Source organism: Bidens hawaiensis, unplaced genomic scaffold, assembly GCF_021521415.1.
Source record: "Bidens hawaiensis isolate Kalapana, Puna unplaced genomic scaffold, B.hawaiensis_p1.1 tig00021504_1, whole genome shotgun sequence".
Taxonomy (NCBI): domain Eukaryota; kingdom Viridiplantae; phylum Streptophyta; class Magnoliopsida; order Asterales; family Asteraceae; genus Bidens; species Bidens hawaiensis.
The window spans coordinates 359,344-386,610 of NW_027493340.1; the positions used below are offsets into that span (position 1 = coordinate 359,344).

Genomic DNA, 27,267 nt, shown 5'->3' on the forward strand with positions numbered 1-27,267 from the left:
ATACATCAGTATATGATCGCCTCTCTCTTTCATTCCAATTTGGCTTTGTGGTTCTCTCTCTCTCTCTCTCTCTCATCCTCTCTCTTCATCTACTCTCTCTGTTTCGTTGATCCATCCTCTTACTATTTGTAAGTCTCTTCAATCTCAATTAATCGATCAATCAGATCTATTTATTCTTTCGATTTTAGATCCCTAATTTTTTATTATATTAATTAATTTGCTCGAACGACGTCGTTTTAATCGCTTTTGTTGCTCTAGCTTAATGCTATAATTGATTCTATCTAATCTGTGTATATGTTAAGGTTAGCTTACATCGATGATTTATCTAGGTTTATGAGTTTGATCGATGAACAATTAGCTCTGGATTTGATTGATATGAGTACTACGATTCGATTTAGTTTCTGTAGTGATTATTAGGTTAATTGAATTGAGTTTGATTGAATCAGTTGTGGATTTATGGATATATAGGGTTTTATGGATTGGATTTGGGGGAATAGCCGAATAGCTTATGTAATTTCATTTAATTTTTGTTATTTGTTGGATTAATTGTTTATTGAAAATCTATTTTTCAATGTGTACTGCGTATGAAGCTGGCTGCTGAATAGAATTAGTTATTGTTTTTTTGTCTGCTGAAACTTTATTGACTTGAGATTTTGTTTCGGATTAGGTGAGTGTGTATGGTTTAAGCTAATTGATTAATAAGATAAACTTGCATTATTTTAAACATCAATTTATGCTAAACTGCTAGTATTTAGAATGTAACTTATACGCGATTTGTATACGTGTTTGTGTTCCTATTAGTTATAAATGAATGTAAAATTATTATTTTTATGCACGGTAATTAATAATTCAATAGCTGTTATTGTTAGGTACTCTGTCGCTTGCAGTTTTGTTTATACTGATCTGTTTTTGTTTTTGGTTTAAGGCAATCATGAGTGATGAAGGTGAAAAGACTTGCCCACTTTGTGCTGAAGAGATGGATTTAACTGATCAACAGCTGAAGCCTTGCAGATGTGGCTATGATGTATGGTTTTATCTATTTTTTTGGATGCTCATGTTAAAATTAGTTTTGATTTCATATGTTTTTTTGTATCATTGAAATTATAATGTTTTCGGGTAAACAATTAGTTTGTTTTGTGTGAACAATTTGTTATTAATGGTTATTTATTGTTTAAGCAACAAAAACTCTTAAATAAACTGTTTGGGTGCATGGTTTATGTGACTTGTTAAATTATTTTTAACATAAAACAATCTTTATTTGCAGATTTGTGTATGGTGCTGGCATCACATTATGGAAATGGCTGAAAAAGATGATACAGAAGGGAGGTGTCCAGCGTGTCGTACACCTTATAACAAGGAAAAAATAGTGGGGACCGCGTCAAAATGTGAAAGGTGGTCTTGGACACGTTTTACAATGGAAAATGTTGGCTTTTATTTGTTGCAGTGGCTGACTATGGATCTTTCTATTGTGCTATCAGATTGGTGGCTGAAATGAGTGTGGAGAAGAAACAAAAGTCTCAAAAGGGGAAAACCAAAGCTTCTGAAGGTAGAAAGCATCTTAGTAGTGTGAGGGTTATACAAAGGAACCTTGTTTACATTGTGGGACTGCCTCTCAATTTAGCAGATGAAGATGTAATATCTTTCTTTCTTCTTACAAGTTAACATTTAGTTCTTTTTATTGAGTTTAGGTCTTTTTATTGAGTTTTTGTAAACTAATTCATGTTTTATGAAACAGCTTCTGCAGCGGAAAGAATATTTTGGTCAGTATGGAAAAGTGCTAAAAGTTTCTATATCCCGGACAGCTACCGGTGCCATTCAGCATTTTGCAAACAATACTTGTAGCGTGTAAGTTCAATGTTTTTGAGTTATAATATATATGACATTTTTAATTTGTATTTATAATGTTTATACTGTCTAGATATATTACTTACTCAAAGGAGGATGAAGCAGTTCGAAGTATACAGTCAGTGCATGGGTTTGTTTTAGTGGGTAGACCTTTGAGGTTAGAACCTTATAACACGTCCTGCGAGTTTATTTTTCTTGTATATATTTAATAAGTTAATGTATTGGAGTGCTATTGCAGAGCTTGTTTTGGGACCACAAAGTATTGTCATGCATGGCTTAGAAGCATGGTATGTCATATCAATAAATTGGTTTTGTCAGTTTACTTGTTTTTTTAACCCACTTTATTGATAATTTGATCTTGTTTATGCAGCCTTGCACCAATCCTGATTGCTTGTATTTGCATGAGTTCGGATCACAAGAGTATAGCTTTACTAAAGATGAAATAATATCTGAATATACAAGGTATGCTGTTGTTGAACATAGTAGTCAAAACCGCAGAGTGTGAAGGCCTTGCTTATCGTCTAGACTCGAGTAAAAAAAAGAGCAATAATAGGAACCGTTTAAAATTATATAACAGGCTTCATAAATTTAAAATACCAAAGCAAAGATAATCTTGATCACATATGACTATCCTTTGATTCCATAAATTTTTGTTGAATTTAACACACTGCATAGAATGATACATTGCGCAACATAGTTATAACCAAATATTGGAAGTAATAATGGGCTTAATAGCTTCATAGTGAAAAGGGTGCAAATGATTAATGGCTGAAGCATCTTTTGATTCATAGCATAGTTATCAAGTGCTTTAGGTGCACTCAAGGCGCAAAGGCCTCCCCGAGGGCCGAGACGCAAGGCGCAAAAAAGCGTAGGCCTAAAATAGAAGGCACACTTAAATAAAAAGAATTAAAATATATTATGTAATGGAACATATCAATCACTTTTTTGAAAGCCAAAATATTCCAATACCATAATACTCAACATAAAGTACCAAAATAATCTCATATCCCAAAATAACCAAAATGTTCATACTTCATACTTAAAAACAAATTTTTCATAAGAAATAAATAGTAAAATGAAAGCGAAAAGTTAAAAGTTATATTCTTTTTATTAACATTATAGTACACATCATTTAAAAAATCAATAAATAAACATGCTTAACTTTACTGTTACTAATCTCGACTCTTTTGGTGGTAGCCTCTGTTCACCTTCTTCTTGCTTTGTGAAATACAGAGTTAATTCTCAAATCACTATGTAGATATAGATTGACCTTAAATTTTGTTAATCCGATGATTTTTGGTATGTAGGTTTAAATTGGTTAATGGATAAATAAAAAGAAATAAAAAAAATCAAAAAAAATATCAAAACCAGATTAGTGTCCTATAATTGCGTCTTAAGTATGACAAGTCGCTGAATTGCGCGTTGACTGAAATTAGCGCCTAGGCTCCCAAAGCTAGTGCTTTTGATTACTATGATCAGAGCTGAAGACTTGCATGAGTTTTATTAATAAAGGAGGTCCAGTAGATCCCAGTACAGCGGTCACTTTAACATGTTAGCTAAACAGAAGATAAGTGACAATCTAGGACAACTAACTGAAAGGAATATTATTTAACAAATCCGAAAACATGTTATAAAATGAAATAAGTACATTAGCAGACCTTAGTTTTGTCTTAGCTGATAATTAAAATGACACTATGGTATTGAATATTGATATTGCTCTATAATACTTGATACTTGATTGTTTTGACATAAATTTTGAACAAAATTGCTGCTTTCATTACCAGTATTTTGGAAAACATTTTTTTACATGCATTACTTGTAGCATGGTATGCTTGAGTTTTGATTATTTGAGATGGTTGTTGGATGTCTATAAAATTAATTCTCCAAGTTATGGCTGTGATTATTTTTCCAATTTATAGGTAAGTCGTGTTCTGTTTGACTTAGGTTAAGCAACACACTTGATTGCTATATTGACAAGCATCAAGCTGGTGCAGCCTTTTCCCCAGTGACTAAGAATAATTAGTTAGTACAGGGACTTAAGAAGATAAAATCAGAGTATCTTTACTTACTGAAATGAAGAAAATAATATATATAATGATTTGAAGTAATTTTATATATCCTCTGCAGTTTTGATAATAAACTATGTAAACATGTAACCTATATTCACATTATGTAACTTTATAACTATTGAGGTTTTAGTCAACTATTTATTTTGATGTTCTAGGAAAGTCATTGCTCAGGACATTCAGACGCATATATACTTTCAAGTATTTGGATAGTTATCAAAGGCGCTAGGCGCACTTGAGACGCATAGGCCTCGCTTGGGGCCTAGGCGCAAGGCGCAAAAAAAAGTGAGGGCCTAAGACAAAAAAGCGCACTTAAATAAAAAAAAATATAAATATATTATGTATTAGAAAATTAATACTATTCTTCATATATAATAAAAAAGCTATTATATAACATTTAATATCATATAGTTGGTACCAAAAGCTCTAAAAGAATCGATATTCAAATGTAATTCCAAAACTTGAATAACGAAATGTTCAAAACATAAAAACCAAAAGGTCAAAAAGTAACAAATAGTAAAGGTTCAAATGACTATTGTTCTTGATCCGTCATCAATGCTAGTAGAGGTGTTCTCACCTTCAAGAAGTGAGGGCCTAGGAACTAGAAATGCAAATATTGGGCCTGGCCTGGAAAATGGGCCTAGACGCAAGAAGGGGGGCTTTTAATAACTATGGTTTTTTGTTTCAGTCATTAAAACATGTATGCCTTGGTCAAATTAATACCAGTTTTGTGTATTCAGAAATTTTCATATATTTTACAAGTTTTAGTTTGGATTCATATATCTTTTGAAGTGAGGGGAAAGTTGTTACACTCATCGTTCAATAAGAGTTACTGAATAAAACATTGGTGACACTTGATAGTTAGAATGAAGTAGCCATGTTTAGATAAGTTATTTAACCTCAAACAAAAGGTTAGATTGGTTTCTAGATACATTTGGGCATTTTTGTTAAGCCAAAACCATGTCATCAACCCATAGTTAACTTAATTAGTGGTTTTAAAGGGGTAGAGTACAGCAAGTTACTGGTGCTACAAATGAATTACAACGGCGATCAGGGAATATTTTACCACCTGCAGCAGATGATTACTCTAGTAACAGCGCTTCTTCATGGGGAAAACCTGTTAGTAAAACTGCTACAAATGTAAGATATTTAATGTCGACTTTTTACAATCTGGTTTTAAGTTTTTTGACTTTCTTTTAGTTACTCATGGTTTCTTAATTCAGTCTTCATATTCTAGTAGCTTTTTAAAGCACAAGATTTTGTGATGATTATGTAAAATATGAACTATATTGTGAAAATAATAATGACAATTTCTTTGTTAGGGTGTACCTTGTTACATTGATAAAAATTGATGTTGACTTTATGTTATTGGTCAACAGGATACAGTAAACAGTAAAGGGTCCCCACCAAATAGTAGTTCCGGGAGATCATTAGCTCTTCCTGCAGCAGCCTCATGGTATGACTTTTTTCGCGTTAGATCTAGGTCTGTAAACGAACTGAATGAATGCAAACAAATGGGATTCTTGTTCGCTCGGTAACGGTATAAACGAACAATTCAGGGACATAAATGAACGAACATAAGTAGACATAGATGAACATAACTAAACGAATATTAATAAAGTAAACATTAATATAAATCTGACTGTTGGGTCTAAACGTTTATTAATACCTGACTGAAATGTAAGAAAAGATATATTATTCATAAGAATAGCCTAATTGTAATGGGCCTAACTAACAAACGTAAACTAATGGAAATAATTGAACATAAATGAATGTAAACGAAAACTCAGTCCACTGATTGCTCCGTTTGTTTACAAGCCTAGTTTTATCCATTTGTTTATAAATTGTTAAAAGGGTGTTTGGGATTCCTTATTTTTACCTCCTTTTAATTTATAACTTATAATAAGTTAAAAAAAGTGTTTGGGTTTCCTTATTATGTGAGAGGAAATGTGGATAAGTTACACATTTGTAACTTATGACTTATCCTTATAAGTTATAAGGAGGTAAAAATAAGGAATCCCAAACACCCAATAAATGTTTTAATTCGAGTTATGTTTTATATTCGACGGGGTCATGTAGGTTAAACGGGTTGAAAGTTGTCCAAAGTGTATTGTTAGTGCATACTTGATTGTGTTTGTCTTAAAAACTAAAATTAGTTGTACAATTTATGGTTACTGTAGTCTTGTTTTAACACATTAATTATTTAATAAGAACTAAGTTGTCCAAATCGACTTGTTCCAACTAGTTTCATGTCTTCGGTTATCTAACAATTGATAAGTTCTGCAGGGGGACACGTGCTTCAAATAGTCAGCCTTTTGCTGCAAATACAGTGGGACCCAATGGACCCTCAAAGCAAAAGGTTGACATCTGTACTACACAATCATCTTCACTAGTGAGCCCTTCATCACATAACGAGATACAAAAGAAGCATATTGAAGACATCCCAACCGCTGATCCAAAAAGTAAACCAGACAATTCAGAATCTGCAACACAAGTTATAGCCACAGACCACAGAGAAGTCATGTCTGAAATACCCGCTGAACATAGCGATCCGTATGCTTCTGATGAAGAACAAATCTATCAGTTATCATCTGACATGTCTGCAATCAGCATCGTTGCAAACGATGAATCACATCCAAACGATGATGAGAAACTTAAAGAAGTACAAGAAGCCGCTGTTAATGAAGTTGAAGCCGATTTGTTGTCTTTTAATAATCAAAGGCTCAATGATCCAGAAGTCGTTACACACAATACTCATACCCATACATACACAGGCTATGTACAGAATACGCCTCAATCTTCTCATAAGAACTCTAATATTCCAGTAGTTAATGGCAATTATAGTAAACAAATAGGAATATTTGATGATACAGTTACAGTTGCACCTCTATCAAACGGGGATCATAAAACCACCTTGGAATTAGGAGAGAACAGTATAATATCTAATATTTTGTCAATGGATTTTGACCCGTGGGATGAGTCATTAACCTCGCCTCAAAATCTGGCTAAATTATTAGGTAACAACAATGATAAACAACAGGTGTCTCAAGTTTCAAGTTCAAGAAAAACACAAAACTTTAATCAGTCACGGTTTTCATTTGCACGAGAAGATGATGTAAACATAGATCAAAGATCAAATTTCAATCCAAGTTTTAGTGATTTTGGTAACGGTCACAATCTAAGGAACTTCAGTACAGATGCTTATCCACGTCAGCATACTGAAATGAATGGTTTCTCTTCTTTTAACTTTGAGGAATCTGATCGTACTGCTGGCAGTTATTCATCTATGTCTTCCAATAAGTTTTCAGGTAATTTCTGTCTATATAATTTAGTTTAATTTCATTACTGTGGTTTCTTTTATTCTCTGCCAATATAATTTGTTTATACATGGGCCTGTAAACGAAGCGAAAATTTAGTGAACCGTTTGGTTGGAAGTTTTATTTCGTTTATTAAATGGAACTAACTTACTAACATGAACAGATTTTTATAACTGAATGTTTGTTCTTTTAAGTTCGTTTATGTTTGTGAATGTATGCGTGCTTAGGTTCTCTTATATATTTATTTAGAGTTCTTAGGTACATTTGTAGGTTTAAGTGTTGATAGCTTTTCAGGTCCAACACATTGTACTTCACATTTACTTTTAACTGGTTTTAGCTCAGTTATGTTTGTTCGTTTACGTTCTTGAACTGTTTGTTTATATAGTTAGCTAACTATAAATGAGCATGAACATGCTCATTTTCTTAACGAACGAACATGGACAACTGAACAAGAAAACTCATTTTGTTTAATTGTTCGTGTTCAATTGTTTGTTCAGTTAAAGTTGAACAAGCGAACACTGTTCTTTTGGTTCGTTTACATGCTTATTTATAATAATATGCTTCAATGTGACAGTTTCAAGATCACAAATTTCCGTTCCTCCCGGATTTATGGGCCCTAGCCGAGCCCCACCTCCTGGCTTCACTTCTAATGAGAGAGTTGAACCAACTTACGACAATCTATCTGGTTTGTTCATTACATTATTTTTCTTTTTCTTTTATATTATATAAGTATAATTTTTATATTTTCTTTCTTTCAGGGAACCATATGATTGACAGTTCAGTTTTATTGAGGAAAGTGAACCAAGCACCCCGTGCGGTATACAGCGATAGTGGTATTGGTGAGCTCGAGTTTATGGACCCCGCCATACTGGCAGTTGGTGGTCGGGTACCCAATGGGGTCACAAGTCCCGGTTTAGACATAAGGCCAAACTACCCTTCACAACTCAACTCTTACGAAAACGATAGTAACCGCCTTCGACTATTGATGCAACGATCTTTCACACAACAAAACTTATCTTTCCCTCAAAGAACAGATAATTATGGAGTTCCGGTTTCTACTAGAATCATGGACCAAACAATACCCAACAACAACCACCGGTCTCATTATCAGCAACCCCAAGTGGGCGGTTACCAGCAAACGAGGATGGGGTCTGGTAATTGGGGGGATGGGTGGAATGAAGTTCAGACCGGGAATGATATTACAATGCTCGGTGGGTTTAATAAATATTATTCTGGCTATGAAGATGCAAAGTATCGGGTACCAAGTTCTGGTGACGTATATAACCGGACGTTTGGGATTTGAACAGCAGTTATTGGCGGTTATAAACTTGTCTTGATTCGTCTTCACTGGACTGGTGAATGATTGAACCTTCTGAAACAAGGGCTTCCAGAAACCAGCAGGTGACTGTTTAAATCTTTTTTTTTCATTTTTAAATATTTTTATTAACTTTTTATTAAATAAAGCAGGCAAAGCAAGTTGTGAGATATGAGGACCTTGTTACAGAAGTGTTGAGTGGAGAATATGGTGTATATAAAGAATATTTCAGTTGTGGGAAATAATCTTGGAGCTGTCACTAGTCTTGATCGGTGTGAAGAAGATAAGCGAAGTTAAATCTACATCTAAACGGTCGTAAAGTGATTTTTTCTTGTTTACTTGTTTTAACTTATAACATTCTTTGTCGTGTGATTAAACTAACTATACTACTATTACTACTTTCTACTACATATACAATTGGTTTTCATACATCAATTTTATTTTTGGTGGTTTTCATACAACCGTTTTAACCAGATAACCGTATAATCACTTGCACCTTTTGCTGTAACCGCTAATAAATGTTTTATTATACGGTTCTCATGGTTAAATTCTTAAGCTTGTTCCATTTGAAAAAGGGCAATGATAAACAGTTTAAACTATATAATCTGTAATTTCTTTTGTAAAATAAGTTTTATAATGTTTTCAAACACATGCAAAACGTTTGCTATGGCTTTTCATTGAAAAGTAAAAGCCTAAAGTAGAAAATTTAAAGCCAAATATTAAGCTCTAGCTCATAGATATGGCCATATGGTCCACAAAGGGTTAAATTATTTGTCAAAACGAAAAGGGAGAACTAGTTATTAATGTAAGCAAATGGTTTCCAAGTACAGGAGTAACCCCACGCGAGCCATTTTTTATGAGGGCAATTTCGGGACTCGAAACATATCACCTGCTATAACGCTTGGAGCCTGAACGATCGGCACCTCATAATGAGTCTTATAGCAGGGTAGTTGTTGAGATGCAAGACTATCTGCGGTGTGCGTAATTTAGTGAACTCACAAATGTTCATCTTGATTATGGCAAAGCTGACAAGTCTTTTTGTATTGTAAGAGCATCCCCAACGGGTGGATTTTCCGAGGTCCGAATACAGGTGGCAAGGGACGGACGGAGATCCGGTGGACGTCACCGTTGTGGCACCCAACTCCGCTGAACAAGTTTGGTTCTGCAAACGTAAGACGGACGTGCAGATGTGGGCCCCTTTATACCTATTAAATAGAAAAAAAGAATTCTTGATTTACAATCAATCAATAGACAACCTCACCAAAATCTAATTCAACATGAAGGGGTTTTAGATCTAACCGATTTGAAGTTTCAGAGAGTTCATCTTCAATTGGCGTCTCCACTACGATTTGATTTATAGGGAGACCGAATTCTGTTCCGTTTGAGTCAATCAATTTGAATCTCCGGCAAGAGGTGATGGGTGGTTGTGTTTACTTAGGAGGGGATGTTTTTTCTTTATGGTGAACATGGTTGAGAATCAGATCCAAAATGAAGAAAGTGAGAGGAGTGTGGCCTGTGGAAAGAAAGATTAATATTATTAAGATGATACAAAGAAAGATTAATATTATTAAGTGATTAAGTATAAAATTAATATATTATAAAAGTATATTTAAAATTGATAAAATAGAAAATAGTAGGTGATGATGTGTCGTTTTTGTAAATTTGTTGTGGAAGAAAGTGAGTATTTTTGTGAAAAGTTTGAAATCTGATGTGGCGATGATGCGGCAGATTGTATAAGTTTGTTGTTGTAGATGCTCTAAGAGATTGGTTGCAATGAGTTTAACAGTCGGAACTACTTAGAGTCTCAATGAGCACTTGCTGTGCAAGTTTGATGTACCGTGGTCGCAAGTTTGATGCGCCCTGTTGAACCTTTTAGTTCGATAAAATAATGAATGCATCTATTTCTCTGATATTTCAATATACACACACTTGTTAAATGCATTCATTGCTAGTTTCCCATGCATAGTGAAGTATTTTCACTAGATTTATGTGTACGTACTCATTAATTTGTTGAGGTTCAAAGTCTTCACCGTATGCATCCTTTTATATGCTAGTCAGTGACAGATCTTTATACTTTTTATTTTTCCGGAAAATTTATCCTACTGAGCAAAAAAGCAAAAAAAACTTGGGTGAGCCGCGGCCCAGCCTGGCCCACACAAAGATTCACCCATGATGCTAGCGTATGTACATTGTGCTTAAATTGTTGTACCCATAATGTTACATTTACTAATGTCATCAGTAACACGTTCAAGTTTAGTACATTTCCTTATTTGCTTAAGTAAAAAACATGTCACAAGTGAACTAAAGATCTACAACTTTTTTGAACGGCGAGTTAAACCCAACACCTCCCAAACCTTCACAACCCAGGGCGTTTGACGGCTTTGTCTTTTTTCAATGAACCACAAACCCATGGACAAATGTGTTTAAAGATCTACTTGCTATTAGTCCCTCTGTTTCTGTTCTTGAGACATTCATCTCTTGTGCTATTTCCTCACATAACACGTCGGTTACGGACTCTAATAAAATTGAAATAAGTATGAAAGTTAATAAAAATAATTATGTTTAAGCTTGTCAAAGTTCTTATTCTTGTTATCGCATTTGCTAATAGTTAAAAAGACATGAAGAAATTGATGCACAGCCTAGGACTATAGGGCCTAGAGTTAACCCTCTATATATGAGATTGGTCACATAGCTGCCTCTCCAAAATTAATAATTGGTGCCTCTACTTTAGGTAGACTATCTTGGTGTCCGCGCGATGCAGCGGGGCGCGTGCACAACTCCACATTGAAAGCATAGTCGGTGTTGGTGCATACGTCACCTGATTACAGTGTGCACGTAGCCTAAAATTGGACGCGTCACTCGTGCAAAGCCAGTTGCGTGTAATCGAAGATTAAACCCGCGTAACCGGACGAGAATACACGTTACCGACATTAAAGCATGCTTAACCAACATCACGCGTGTAATTCATGCCGATTAACGGTGTAGGGCGCTGGGTTGAGCGGTTACTAAGATTGGGTTATGTGCATTACGTGGTGTTGGACACGTGTTTATCGGCCCCGGTACATGTAAACAACGGTATCTGCGTAACCTGTAACGAAAATCAAATGGCAAACATGAAATATACAGTAATTTGAAATAAAACATTTTTTAAGCCAACCCGTTTTGGCCCCAAACCCGTTCTGACTCGACAACGTTCTGACCTGGCCCCGTTCTACTCAAACCCGAATCAAATTAACCATTTTTTTGTATCGACTCTTTCCAACCTTAATGTACTTTTACAAATGGCCCGAGCTCACCCGACTCGACCTGTTACCTGTTTTAAATTGTATGCGCGTAACAAGCTAACTTTTTAAAACTAAAAAACTATAACAATATTATACTCAAATTAAAGAAAATAAAATGCTCGTTTTTATGATGTATTTTTTTTGAAAAAATATTTACATGTGAAAAATTTATGGCCATTAAAAAGTCGTGGGGTAGTTGATTTTGAATTAAGGGCATATGTATAACTAATATTAAACTTTACAAGAAATGTAGTGAAGTTGAGGGACCAAAGTTGTAAGTATATTTTGAAGAAATGGAAGTTAGTAACATTTGTGAGTAAAGACTTAATTACCCCTAATTTCTATATTTTTGATGGATTATGTGTTGTATATAAAGCAATGAGTTTGGTATATATATAGATTATCTTACTTCTCTTTATGATTTGAATTTACAAGTTTTAAGTCGACTGGTATGACACTTTTATAAAACATGTCCGTTAAAAATAAGAAATTTAATAAATGAGGTAACACTTATGCTGCTAGGGATGTTATTCGAGTTTCTCGGGTTGGGTTCCTTGGTTTTGAAAAAAATTATTTAGAGTATTCATACACGACCCTAATCTCCCCCTGGGTTATTCGGGTTCTTGTTTTATAAGTACGGGTTAATCGAGTTTTGAGTATTTGACCTAAAAACTAAAAAAAAAATATATCCTAAAATTTAATAATCATCTTCAAATTTTAACTTACTAGACAAATAACAAACCACATAATCCAATTGAAAGAGTCTGAAGAACGGTTTGATTGATGGAATGAATAACAATAGACTAGTGAGCTGAGTCCGAAAAAACCGATCGATTGATTGAATAAATAGTCATATCTAATCTCTAGAATTAATGAATGTTGGAATAGTAATTGATATATGGGCTATGAATCAGAAGTGAAATAGGTGACTTTAAAAAGAATTTTAACAGACAACGATATTTATTGAATAAACTAAGGCAAGAGATATAATAATAGAATAGAATACTTAGTCAAACGGGTTATTCGGGTATACTCGAAGTATTAAAAAGTACTCGGTATCCGACTCGTATGAGTTTGGGTTTCATGAGTACGATTACTTTCGAGTTCGGGTTGATAGTTATCCGGGTCGGATTACGGTTAAAAATAACAGCTCTATATGATGCCCGTTTAATAAATAGGTTAACATATTAAAAGAGTTCATATGTAGATTAGAAGAGGGTAATAAGAAAAATGTTAAATGTAAAGGTTTTTTTTTTTTCAAACTATTAAATTTCATAGGAAATTAATTTTCGTCTTCGAAGTCTATAACATCTAAACTTTAAAAACATTATTCATTAATTTTCCATCTATTCTCCAATCATTTTCACGTGCTTCTTCTATTCTCAATCTAAAACATACAACCAAGTTTATTAATTCTGAATATGATACAAAAAAAAGTTAAAAAATTTAAAAGCACATAATTACAAAAAAAATGTTTTATTTGAGCCGAAATATTTAATTTTTAATATGTTTATAAAATACTAGTTACCATTCATATTCACAAACTAACATTAAACGACTCGATCCAAACACGGGAAAATTCACATTGCTACCCAGAAATTTATATTATTTGTTATTTTCTTACTCTATCTTATACGGGATAAAGCTTTTGACAATGCTTGATCATCGCCACAACTACGTAGCCAAATATTAACCAAGTTTATCTGTCTCAAATTGTTGGTTTAGTTTGAAAACATATTCAAACATAATTGCTAAGTATTACTTAGAAATTTTGGCTAGATCTAGATTTCAAAAGCATTACCGAAAGTAGAATTTAAAGGGAAAGCCGTATGTTGTAAGTAGAGGGGGGTTGTTAGACCCGAAGCTATAAGCGAAAATCGCTTGCCCTAATAGGGTTGTAGGTGTCCCAATGACGTATGGACATGTTGCAATTTGAGATGTCGAACTTATATGAGTTTCAACTTAACCGTAGTTAGATATTGTAGTTACAAATATTCATAGCTAGGATTAAACACATACAAAATAAGCGAGATGTCTTTGCTCTATGTGGATTGCATTGATCTCATCAATGAACTAAAATACGTAACTTTTGTACGTTTAGTGTACTTTTTTCCTTTGTAAGACCCCGTTACCGGTAGCCCTACTTTCGTGTTGGATTTACTCATAAACGCAGTTTTAAATATCAGAGTTAATTAAAACATTCGCGGAATATAAAAGCTTTCATAAAACATTTCATAACAAAACACCTCTTGTCTTAAAACAACATCTTGTCTTTCAAAATAAACAAAACATTAAACTTAAACGTCTTGAGTCTTCCGATGTCAGCCCCTTATTCAGTGCCACGTGTCTCCTCAAGCGAGCTGTCTCATCCTCTCACCTGCGTGCATACTAAAAGTCAGCTACGCTGAGTGAGTTCTAGTTAATCACATAATCATACAATACCTTCTTACATTTCATACTTAACCTCTTAACTTTCTTACATACACACGTAAGTGCATATACTTTCATTCTTACCTTCATACTTCCTTTACATACATAATCATAAGTTTTAAAGAGCCTTTCGCCCTATAACCTCACATATATCATAAGGGTCTGGTCCCTAACGTCACAGATATTATAAGGGTCTGGTCCCTAACGTCACAGATATTATAAGGGTCTGGTCCCTAACATCACAGATATTATTAGGGTCTGGTCCCTAACATCACAGATATTATTAGGGTCTGGTCCCTAACATCAAAGATATTATTAGGGTTGGTCCCTAACATCACATATATTATTAGGGTCTGGTCCCTAACATCACAGATATTATTAGGGTCTGGTCCCTTTGTTTCGTGTAACTGTACCATACCTGTTCATACATACTTTCCTTGACAATACGTGCAATCTCCGAAGAGCGTTCACGTACCATCATCATAACATACATACATTATACATACATCATATATTCATACATACATCCTATCTTTCATCATAGTTATCAATCATATCTTAACTACCACCTGACGGTACATGCAATATCCGAAGATCGTTCACGCACCGTCAAACAATCATCATACATAAATCATACAAGGCATACACTTACCACTTAAGATAAGTGTATTAACTATCACATCGAGTATGCACACAACCCCGAAAACATAACAAGGAAGTGGGGCTAGAAACTCACCGTAATGCGGTTGCGTTCACCGTTTACGGTTATTCCCTTCTTGAGCTGTGCATGACTAACTGTATAGTAATTATACGTTTCAGTAAACTATCACTACACATATCGCCTTTCTAGTTTAATCATTACCCTCAACGAACGGGGGTCCGGGGCAGCGCCCCTGGCAGCGGGGTTCTAGGGGCGGCAGTCCCTAGCGGGGTCCAAGGGGCAGAGCCCCTGGCTGGGGTTAAGCTGCCAGGTCAGCTTGGAAAAATTTTATTTTCATTAACTGTCTTATCACATTTTCCATTAGCATTTTGAATCATTGAATAATATGCTACTTAAAAGTTCAAGGGCCTAATTGTAATTAAATCATTCTTTTCTAAGTCCAGGGACTGTTCTGTCACTCTTTCAAAGTTCTGATTCGTTAAGATGCTCTTTAGCGAATTGGTGTTCATTCGTTACTTCTGTCCTTCATAACGAACTGGCTAATTTGTTACTTCATAACGAATTGGCCTTTTTAGCGAATTGGACCCTCATAGCGAACCAGTCCTCATAACGAATTAAACCTTATAACGAACTGGTCGACATACGAATTGGACTTAACGAACTGAAGCTAGTTCGTCAGTCTTTCCTTAACGAATTAGTACACGAATCAAAGCTTAGTTCGTTATATTCCCTTAGACGAATCAGCTAGCGAATCGCTTCTAATTCGTCAATTACTCCCTGGCGAACTAGGGTTAGGTCAGGGGATGTCAGAACATTCCCTGACACCCGTAACCTCGTATTAACTTTTCCGGTGCCGCCTTTCCGGCGCCACCATTGCCGGAAAGCTGCCGGAAAAACGCGAACTCACCGGAAAAACGAGTTTAACTCGTTTTTCGCCGTTTTTCGCCCCGTTCGATCCAGATCTGAGCTAGGGTGATCCCTAAGCTCATCATAGGTTCGGTTTATACCCGATTCCACCCAGATCTCGTGATTTAAACGGTTAAACGGTGTCGGCTCGTCGTTTTGCAACTATATCTAACGGGTTTAAGCTCAAACAATAAAATACTATCATTACCTCGGGTCGGTTCTCGGTTTCCTTCTTGATATCGGTTTAGAGAGAGAGAGAACTAGAGAGAGAATCTTAAGTGTGTGTTTTGGATGGTGTAAGGGATATGTGTAAATGAATTAAATAGAGGATTAAAGGTATATATATTTTTGATCATGGGCTTAAGCCCATGGTCTTTCCTTCATTCCTCCATAACCCAAGTCCATAACCCATATCCATTTACCCAACACAAGTCCATCTCGTATTCTATTCAACTAAACCGATAACGACCCGCTATAAAATAAACGAACTTTATTTTATTAATATAACCGAAAGTAGGATGTTACACTTTACAATTACATGTTTCGCCTGACATTAAGCCTATACAACCCTGAAATCAAAGCATATTGTAAGACAAAGTTATCAGGATTATGTAAACACATTATGACTAGTTTTTATTTTTTTTATTGCTAGAGCTTTATTGACATGTTTATTTATACGAAAACAAGGGTAAATTAGAGACTTCATCAAAGTGGAGGCTAGAACACCACTAGCCTAGAGGTGTATGCTATTTTAAGTGATAATAATAATAATTATTATTATGTTAAAACTTATAAGGTCAGATATGGAGAAAAGGTAAAGTCCATGATAAATTAAATTGAATGGGACCAAGGTTTAGGCTTTTGGGCGTGGCCAAACCCTCTCCAATAACCTATGGACTTGACCATATTTTCATGAAACATCTTTTTATTTTTTTTTTCAAATGTAACAATTATTGGGTCAAAAGGAGGAAGCATAATACTTGTTCACCCACTTTACCTTAACCCCTTATTCTCCCTCCACCAATGTCATGAGAATATTATTCTACATGACCGTTATATTTTGTTGTTTTTTCTTAATAGACAAAGAAAGCAAGTTGATAACAAAGCCTATAGAATGAGAAAAAATGAAAAGAAAAAAAAATAATGCAGTGGGAACAGTTTCCCGAGTGTTATACTATAATCATGACACGCAGAAGACCTTAATCGTGTATGTATATATGCACGGTTGTCATATTATAACTATAGGCTTTCATGCATATGATACGTGATCACAACTAGTGTATCAACTTATGTGCGTACACTCGTACTAAAGTTATTGGTTATGATCTTTTAGTCCAACGCCTTTCTCTATTAGGAAAACGCGTATTACAAATTTACAATCAAGTCCCAAACGCTATACCAAGGTTGCTTTATATTATCAAATATCAACATTAGTTTACTAAATTGTTATGGTCACAACATTTAGATGCTTTTGACTTTATACGAGAGTATCTGACCAACAAGGACAATTTTGAAAAGGTACAAACCCTTAGAAAAGTATCTTAGTTGAATTATAGTAGCGGTGAGATTTTTTCCCTGTATACCAAAACTGTACCCGTATAGATAGCATATTCGGTATCAACACAGGTACCAAAATTTACTGATTTTGCTATTCAGTTAAAACAGTACCGGTATCAATATGTTTGTTGGTATTTTAGTATTAGGTACTGAGTGGAACATATGGTGTTTTTCTTGGGTAATAGGTGCCAAAATTTACTAATTTTGCTATTCGGTTAAAACAGTACCGGTACCAATATGTTTGCTGGTATTTTAGTGTTAGGTACTAAGTGGAACATATGGTGTTTTTCTTGGGTAATAGGTGTACGTACATTTCTTTCTTGTTTTTCTACATGAATTGAGAATGTGATAAAACAAAAAAAAAAGTAAAAGGGAAAATGTGAAGCAATTAGCGAGGATTAAACGAAATTTAACTTTCTTTGGTTTGGTTTATTTTTTCAGTAACATTTTGATACGGTTTATGAGACATTTTGTATGTTTTGGTTTTTGGTATTGGTAAATATGGTTTCTTAATTACGAATGAATTTATTATGACTTTGGCTTCTTAATTACCCATGGTTACAAATGAATGTGAGACGATCAATAGAGATTAGAATAACCAAAGCGGGTTCCATACCAAAATGCCGGTACTGTATAGATATCAAACCAATACATTCGATAGTCGATACTGCATTCAGCATCCAGTTTTGTTCAACTTCAACATCAATATTTTGGGTGTCAGTAACTCTACGGTACCAATCTCATCTAAGAATCGGAGTGTTGTCTTAATGACAACAAACATGCACTTCAAAGTATGATGTTGCACCAATCGTCAATTTTATTCTCATAGATGTTTTTTTAACACTCGAACCGATTACGAATCAGGTCTATCAAAAACCTCCAATTTAACGTCATTTGTATAAAAGAGCCCGATTAAAATTCATCAAACTATCAATCCCCAACTCCCATTTACTTTTATCAGCTAAAACGCCTCCCATTAAAACCATGGTTACAAATGAATTTGATAGGATCGAGGAGATTAGGAAAACAAACCAAAGCGGGTAACGTACTGAAATACCAGTATCTAACAATACATTCGGTACAGGATTAGGTACTCAGTTCTCTTCAAATTCGGTATCAATATTTTTTCAGTACCGACCACATTCTTACAAGCCTGCATTCTTACACGAGAAAAAGTGTAGCGAACTATTCAAACTAAGAATGAGAAAACAATGGTTTCGGTGACAAGTGAACCGAAATTTTCGATCATGTTGATAATATTTCTTCTACTAAAATGTACCATAATTATATTTGCAAACAGATTGAGAGCAAACATAACCGCTCATCGATTCTTACACACAAAACACACATATGTGAATATTAGGTAGTCCTGTTGTAGCAATTACTTTATGAAACAATCAGTCAATCGGTCAACATATCAACAATGTTCCATTAGACAAAGTTAAGGCGGTGGAGGAGGCGGCGGCCTTAGCTGGTAGTAGTATTGGGAAGAGCTTGAGGCGGCTGTAGGCGGAGAATAATGTATGCCGAGAGGTGCCATTGAGATGGTATCTCTTGAGTGGTAGCCGCCACTGGCGGCTGGAGCTGAGAATCCTGATGATGCTGCTGCTGCTGCGGGAATGTGGTTGACACCGTGCATTTGCCACCCCCAGTAAGGCTGTCCTTGTGGCGGCATTGCCATGGTCTTGCTATTGGTGGCACTTCCCTAAAAACCATCGAGTTGGAATATGGGTCAAAATGGGTTCAGGTCAGAACGAGTTGTATGCTAAAAGTAATATAATATATAAACTTATAACCGAATTTACCTGGTAGTTGGGAACAAAGGTTGGGTATACACCACTCCATGATGCAGAGTGACCCGAAATTACGGGTAGTCTTTTAAGAGCTGTCATACCTACATTGCTTGAAACAGGGTTCTCCAACTGCCATAATTTTATAAAATGAAGATAATGTATTATAGTTTTTATTTAAATTGGATGAAATATTGTAAGTCCCCGCGGGGCGTCGCCGATTGATACGAGATCCGCACGAGGTCTAGGAGTGCGGAATCCTCCTAGACTCGTTTATGGTGTAGAAGACGAAGAACACGATTACACACAAACACATACACGAACAAATACACGAACGGGATAAACACATCTGCAGATCTTTTATATCATAATCATAACTCGTTACATACCGAACATAAAAACAAATGACACGGCCGACCCGAGGTGAGCTCTACCTCGGGTCGTCCCACACGGCTCTCCCTCTCTGTTTCTCTCTAGACAATTGAACTGTAACACAAATCTCTCTAACTTTCTGGATTCCTAACCCTAAACACGACACACATATATATATATATATAAACTTCGCGGGCTTGGGCCTGTAGGCGAAGTTGCTCTAACTTCGTACTTCTACAACGCTGAACAGAATTGCATAGCGACGGTCACAAAACATGCACCAACAGACTCCCCTTTGACCGTTGCTCTCAATTCTAACAAACACAAAAGATCATCTGTTACAAAACATGCACCAACAGACTCCCTCTTAACTGATGATCTTCTGTTTGTTCTTCAACCAGCCGTGTCTGAAACTGTCTTGTAGCTTCACAAATCTACCAATCACCCAACGTCTTCCATATCAGATCTCCCCTTCAATGTAAGCTTCTCCGACTATAATGATTGAGGTCTTTGAAATGCATGCATCCCCGTGCCTAATTGATCATCTCAACCAATCACGTGAGTCCTTCTGACTTCACCAACACGTGAAGTTCTTCTAACTTCACCAACACGTGAAGTTGGGCTCCCTCCACAACTTCACCAACAAGTCGGCATACGATAAGGTTTAATCTTCAACTACTCAACATCAAGTGATCAATTTCATCACAAAACCACATTGACAAAATCTAACACACATGACCATTAATTAATCCGAAGCATCTTCAATCACCAGGGATAACAATCAAGAACATAAACACTTTAATTCCCGATTAAATCCAACTTGTTCCAGAATTTTCACTTTAATAAATAAGCATCACGTTTCAGGATCCAATTCTCGAACGCCTTGAAAATAACATAAATAATATGCTCTGACCGCAATCCAGTAATGACAAAAACCTTCAGTTCAATTTGACTTTCTTCAGTTGGTCAACCTCGAACAACAACTATTTTATTGCCCACAAACACCCAAATATGTGTCAATATCCAGTTTCAATCAATATCCCATTCACAAACTCAACTCCATATCCAGAGTTGACACGTATTTGTTCACACGTAAGATCAAGAGATAACAAATTTCACTCTTTGACGGAACGTCTCCGGTCTCACAATAATCGTGTACACCTGGCCATACAGACGAAAACTCCAAAACACCTTTTTTTTTTTTTTTTCTCGTTAACTTCGCCTAAAGTCAACATCGCCTGTCCATAACTTCGCCTGGGATAAGCGAACTTGTGAGGTAGGCGAAGTTGTGAATAACTTCGCTTAACCTTATATCTTCGCCTAAACCCTAAAATTTAAGCGGCAACTTCGCCTGAACCCAATAACTTCGCCTGCGGCGCTGATCGGCCAGAAACGTGCCAGAAACACCAAAACGCAGATCTCGAACCATAGCATAAGAGCCTAAGGCTCTGATACCACTTGTAAGTCCCCCGCGGGGCGTCGCCGATCGATACGAGATCCGCACGAGGTCTAGGAGTGCGGAATCCTCCTAGACTCGTTTATGGTGTAGAAGACGAAGAACACGATTACACACAAACACATACACGAACAAACACACGAACGGGATAAACACATCTGCAGATCTTTTATATCATAATCATAACTCGTTACATACCGAACATAAAAACAAATGACACGGCCGACCCGAGGTGAGCTCTACCTCGGGTCGTCCCACACGGCTCTCCCTCTCTGTTTCTCTCTAAACAATTGAACTGTAACACAAATCTCTCTAACTTTCTGGATTCCTAACCTTAAACACGACACACACATATATATATATATATATAAACTTCGCGGGCTTGGGCCTGTAGGCGAAGTTGCTCTAACTTCGTACTTCTACAACGCTGAACAGAATTGCATAGCGACGGTCACAAAACATGCACCAACAGACTCCTCTTTGACCGTTGCTCTCAATTCTAACAAACATAAAAGATCATCTGTTACAAAACATGCACCAACAAATATACATCACAATACAAATATATAACTTTTTTTTACCTGTAATCTCCTGGTGTCATGCATGTAATTCAAATGGGCTTGCTCTAAATTTTTGTTTCCACTTGAACCCGCTCCGTGGGTCGATATTCCCAAGCTCAAATTCAAATTGTGCTGGTTTTCTGTATCGCGTGGTGAAACTAACTTTATATATTTTCAAATAATAATAATAATAATAATAATAATAATATTTACCATGATGAGTTGAAGGAGGTGTGTTTGCTTCATAAGAACGGGCCTCGAAGTTGGTCACGGCTTCTCTTCCGTTACACTCGATCGCTGCCTTGTCATAAGCCCTAATTTTATAAAAGAGGAAAAGATTACTCGACGATACGAAATGGAAAATCTTGGATTAAAAAATTTTAATTCAGTATGAAGGTGGAATTGAAATTGAATGTGTAAATTCATGATCATTAAGACCTTGCAGCCTCTGCTTCGGTGTCGAATAGCCCGAGATACATATACCTGCAATGCAAGCATTGGAATCTCCATGATGAAAATTGGGTCTCCAATCTTTCTCTTTTCAAATCATATCCACCATAAATTTTTTTATAGTTTCTTTATAATCACTTGCAGTTAACAATTGACACATACAATGTATTACTATAAATATAACAGAATTATAAATACTTATATCCTCACTTTTTGCCAAGAAACTGCCCCATCCGAGCTTCCCATCTGCCACATTTATGCAACGTCACCCCTCGGTACTTTGAGCTCCCCCTTGAAAAACCGGTGCTTTGTCGTCTCAGTATGTACACAAACTCTTCTTTTGAGAAGTTTGGCATCTGCTTCAACAAAAACAAGAACATATATTAAATACGTGACAAGGTATTGTAACTGACAGAGTGGCATTGCCACCACGATTCACTGAGATTAAATGCAAAGAAGTAATTTAAAGATTTAAATCCATTGGATCAAACCTGCTTCATATCCTCCTCATAGTCCGTTATACTAAAATTGATATCAGCATCAACTCCACGGAACTTAATCGCAGCACGATCATAGGCTCTGAATATCACAAATCAAATGTTAAAATTTTCATCCACAACAAACCAAAAAAGAAATATTAATAATAATAATAATAAGATAATAACCAAATTATTATCATACCTAGCAGCAGAATGAGCAGTGTCAAATACACAAACCAAAACTAAAATCAAATTTCTAAAAATTGATACTAAAAATGGCAAAAACATGTTTCAACTTGATGTACTGACCTAAATAAACCTGTTTCCCACAATCCCTGCATCAAATAACAAAAGTACACATGAATTAAAAGCAAAGTATATAAAAACAAATTAAATAACAAACTAACTAACCAAATATGAGACTCCCATCTACCAGTTCTCCTATAAAAAGTAACTCCTCTATACTGCGAGCTTCTCGACCTAGGTCCCCTCCTACTCTTCTTCCCAACCAGATTCGGTTGTACGTTAGGCTTCTGTGGTTGGTGCAGTCCTTGCACCAACAGCAACGAGTTCGCAGGATTTACCCTCCCCCTTGACTCATTGAAAAAAGATTCCGAGTCGGATTAATAATATTAATATTAATATTAATATTATTATCCTCGTCGTAACTGTTGCTGCTACTCGGAGTGATAGTAGTAGCAGCAACAGTTACGCATCCTCCCCCTCCGCCGGTATCTCCGACTTTCAATATATCAAAATTGAAGCCGGAGAAACTGTCGGAGTCTTTCAATATATTAAACCGTTCGCATTTACTATGGACGAGTTCGAGGTGCCGGACTCTTCCACATCTCGAAATGATGGCGTGTTTTCTTCTTCTGTTTCTTCGGTGACGAAGTTGAGATTAAGATCCAGCATCTTGTTGTTAATTAATATTATATATGAACAAACAAACAAATAAATAGGATTGATGGATCGGTGGATTAGAGTTAAGAAGAGTGATGGGAAGCTGTACAAAGGAAAGAGTTGTGTTGTGTTGTATCGGAGATGAATCGGACGGTCGGAGAGGATGAACAGAAAGAAAATATCATCAAATGAGAGAGAGAGAGTTAGGTGCTGTTTGTTTTTCCTTAGAAGCACTTCTCCACCTCTTTTGTCTGCACTGAGAAGAGGGCGCGCAGACGTTGGGCTCTGCAGTGTGTTTGTTTTTTCGAAGACGTTTCATTAAAAAACGTCTGCGCGCCCTCTTCTCCCAGAAGTGTTGGGATTATTACTGCTAACCTCTTCTACCATTTTATATCATCGATCATCATCTCCTCCTAACCCTAAACTCCTCTCCACTGCCCCATCCGGGAGCTCCACACGCCACGCCGGCTTCCTCTACACGCCACGCCGGCTTCATCCACGCCCCATCCGGCTTCCTCCACACCGCCGCTCCATTCACCACGCTGCCGCCGCTGCTCCGGGATCTGTTAATCTGTTAATCACACATTCACATTCGAATCTAGGGTTCATAATCATGATTGTGAGAACACCTTTACCGAAGAAACGACGGCCTGAAGCCACCGACAGCCCTAACTCCGATGGCCGTCTGCTCATCTTCGAGGACCTGCCGGAGCCTAAACCTTCTCATCAACACTCCGATCAGATGCTTTGCACTTACCAATGCCGTCAGCTGGTAATTAATTATTAATTACTAATTACACCGTTCGATTCGTATTTATGGCGCTTTTATTATGTCATACTCCTGTTTCCGAATTAAGATAGAGATTTTAGAAATTAAACATAATAGTTTATAAATTTATACAAGATAGGAGTTGTTTTTGTTTTGGTGTTTATTAGTAACCTAGGGCTTAATTTGTTCTCTTCCGCAGGGATTTGGATCGTTTTGCTAAGTACATCCATAGTAGAATTAGGTGAATGCTTGTTATAAGCTTTTTATATTGGTTGTCAGTTGTTAATTGCAAAGCTGAAATGGAATTTGTTTTTAGAATCCTAAACTGAAACTAATTTACTGATGGATAACTACAGTTTTTTGTGTTTACCTATTTTTTATTTATATTTCAGTTTATTTAAATTTCAGCTTATTTTAGCAGTCTGCAGATGTTAAAAAACAAACAGTCTTCTTGTTGCAGACTGCAGAGTTTTGGTCCACCTCTTCTGCTACAGATGTTGGCAGATGTGGTTTCGCAGTCTTCTGACATTTTACCTCTGAAAAACAAAGAGCACCTTAGTCCATTGGGGAGAAAGAGAGAGAGAGAGGACATGTCAGGTCCATTTTAAGAGTGAACATTTGTTTTGTGGGGGGAGCTCTTGGTTATCGGAAAAGGAAGTTGAAAAAACAAAACAAATTATTATTATTATTAATATGTCTTTTTCTTAAGGCAGTAATTAATAGGGCTTTAATTGAGCCGAGTCGAGTTAGGGTGTGCTCGAGCTTGAATTTAATCGAGGTGGCTTGAGCTCGGCTTATTTAAAGCTTGAGCCGAGCTCCTTTAATTATTTTTTTTATTTTACAAATTTTGATGTATAAAAGGCAAAAATTATAATTTTAACATACACGTTATATAAAATTTATAAACTAGAGAATTTATAACTTTATATGTTTTACTTTTGTTTTTATTATAATGTTTTAATAATCGAGTGGCATAATGTATGTATAATTTTTACTTATTTATTTTTTGGTATGCTACTATTATATACAAATATTAAAATTTAGGGTTTAATCTAAACGAGCCGAGCTAACGAGTCGAGCTGAGCTGACCCTGGCTCGAGCTAGACTCGTTTAGAAATCGCGCCGAGCTCATTTAAAATCGAGCTTTTTTAGAGCAAAGCTTCTTTCGAGCAAGCCGCGAGCCACATACTTTTTGAACGGCCCTAGTAATCAATGAGTTATTTAAAATAACTTACACGGAATATGTTTTTTATATTATATACAGTAGTTGTAATTGATTATGAGTGAATGATAGAGAAAAAATAACTGTTTATGAATAATTTGGATAAACATTGTTCATACTTTATAATTTTTTAATGTTTTTTTAAGTGGTTGTAAGTAAAGAAAAAGAAAATGAAAGATCAGCCGTCACCCACCAGACTAGAGGGACTGAGAAATTAATAGAGTACCAAAACTTATTGATAAAATATAAAAAGTATTATATAATTAAAAATGAAAAAGAAAATAATGTTTTTCAGCTTAATTATAGCGATTTATATAAAGAAACTACTGAAATTCTGGAGGGACCGAGAAATTAATAGAGTACAAAACTTATTGATAAAATATAAAAAATATTATTTAATTAAAAATAAAAAAGAAAATAATGTTTTTTAGCTTAATTATAGCAATTTAGATAAAGAAACTACTGAAATTTTGTCATTTTGGGATGTCTAAAGAAATAAAGATTCTTATGCAATGAAGATATTTTTGGAAGGTAAAGTAATCATGGTATGATATGCTGGTGTATTTGGAAAAATGAGCACACTTTGAGGATGGTCCAACATATCTTTCTTGTTTCAAAAAAATAAATTTTGCTATGTTAGTTGAGACAATGTTTGTTTGGTTGTAAAAACGTTTTCGCTTCTCGTTTGTAAGTCAAAAATTAAAATTTTGACCAAACAGAATTATTTTATAGTTTAAAGATGTTTCATAACAGTACACACATCTTATTTTTCTTTCGGTTTTTATGGATGGTCGGTGCATAGTTTCTTTTGGTATATGATGATTCAAACCAACAAAGAATCGACTCGACTATTTGTGTATGATAAAGTGTATCAAGTTGGCGTCAAGTATATATACATACTAGCTTTTGGACATGTGTATTACACTGGATTTGTCAATGTGTAATTAATACAATGAATTATTTGAAACAAATAATTTCTCTAAAAATTATAAAGGTAAACCAAAGAACATTATTATGTTAAAAATGCATTACAAATACTTCTTTGTATAAAACATTTGACATGGTATTAAAACATTTGATTATGTTAAAAAGTGATTCACCACTCTGGCTAAACAAATTTAACCATAACCAAATTCATTTTTTTAAGTTGGCTCGATCTGACCGAACTCATTGACTCATTCGGTAGAATATACATCGGAAGCTCATTCCTTTTATGCTATACGAACATCCAAAATCCCTTTACCTTACATAATGTGCAAACCTAATGCCATATTATCCTATATTAAGTCACAGAACATGATTAAACATGAAAAATCATAATTGCAACATGTTATGTAAGACTCTAATCTCTATAATTGGTTTATGGTAACAAACTCGTTTCATCATCTCTAATAGTTTATACACGGATACATTTGATTCAAACATAACACATATTACCCCTTCAAGATATGCGTCAATTACTTAATATTTCCATGTTGTATTTAAAAGATCAAAACCACATTCACAAATCAGTCATTGATAACCATAATAAATTCAAATCTCAATGTTTTACTCAAGATTTCATAATCATCTAAAATATCCTACCGTCCTTTGACAACATTGATATGTGTAATAAAATTGATTTAATAGTAATGTCATAAAGTCTATGATAATGGATGTCCACGGATCATCTCTTGACAACATTGATACGTCAAACGTGTAACAAAATTGTCAGGTTTTATGAATAATCATGTAACCCCAAGCAATGTTGGTTGCAAACTATGAAATGTAAACTATAAGTCGGCTCTCTTCCAACCAAATAATCGTGTAACTTCACATAATGTTTCACAAGCTGTAAGATTAAAAATATGGTATTTATTCAACGAAATTTGAAGTACACACATAA

General features: G+C 35.4%; 1 protein-coding gene and 1 pseudogene across 2 annotated transcripts; one reads left to right on the plus strand and one right to left on the minus strand.

Annotated features, from left to right (window-relative positions):
• LOC143563668 (uncharacterized) lies at positions 1-8,978 on the plus strand. Its single transcript, XM_077051163.1, has 14 exons — positions 1-128; positions 926-1,024; positions 1,265-1,392; positions 1,479-1,632; positions 1,736-1,845; positions 1,919-2,002; positions 2,084-2,132; positions 2,216-2,307; positions 4,913-5,051; positions 5,291-5,367; positions 6,198-7,219; positions 7,803-7,913; positions 7,987-8,629; positions 8,696-8,978. Exons 2-13 carry the CDS (start codon positions 932-934, stop codon positions 8,529-8,531), a joined length of 2,604 nt encoding a protein of 867 aa, XP_076907278.1. The 5' UTR covers positions 1-128; positions 926-931; the 3' UTR covers positions 8,532-8,629; positions 8,696-8,978.
• A 9,548-nt stretch (positions 8,979-18,526) lies between these two features.
• On the minus strand, positions 18,527-23,404 carry LOC143563658 (APETALA2-like protein 2; annotated as a pseudogene). Its single transcript, XR_013140707.1, has 10 exons — positions 22,900-23,404; positions 22,785-22,823; positions 22,691-22,744; positions 22,501-22,588; positions 22,220-22,365; positions 21,998-22,042; positions 21,773-21,873; positions 21,581-21,699; positions 19,187-19,303; positions 18,527-19,086 (listed from the first exon to the last, which is right to left on the minus strand). The product of XR_013140707.1 is annotated as an APETALA2-like protein 2 (transcript).
• Between the last annotated feature and the right edge of the window lie 3,863 nt (positions 23,405-27,267).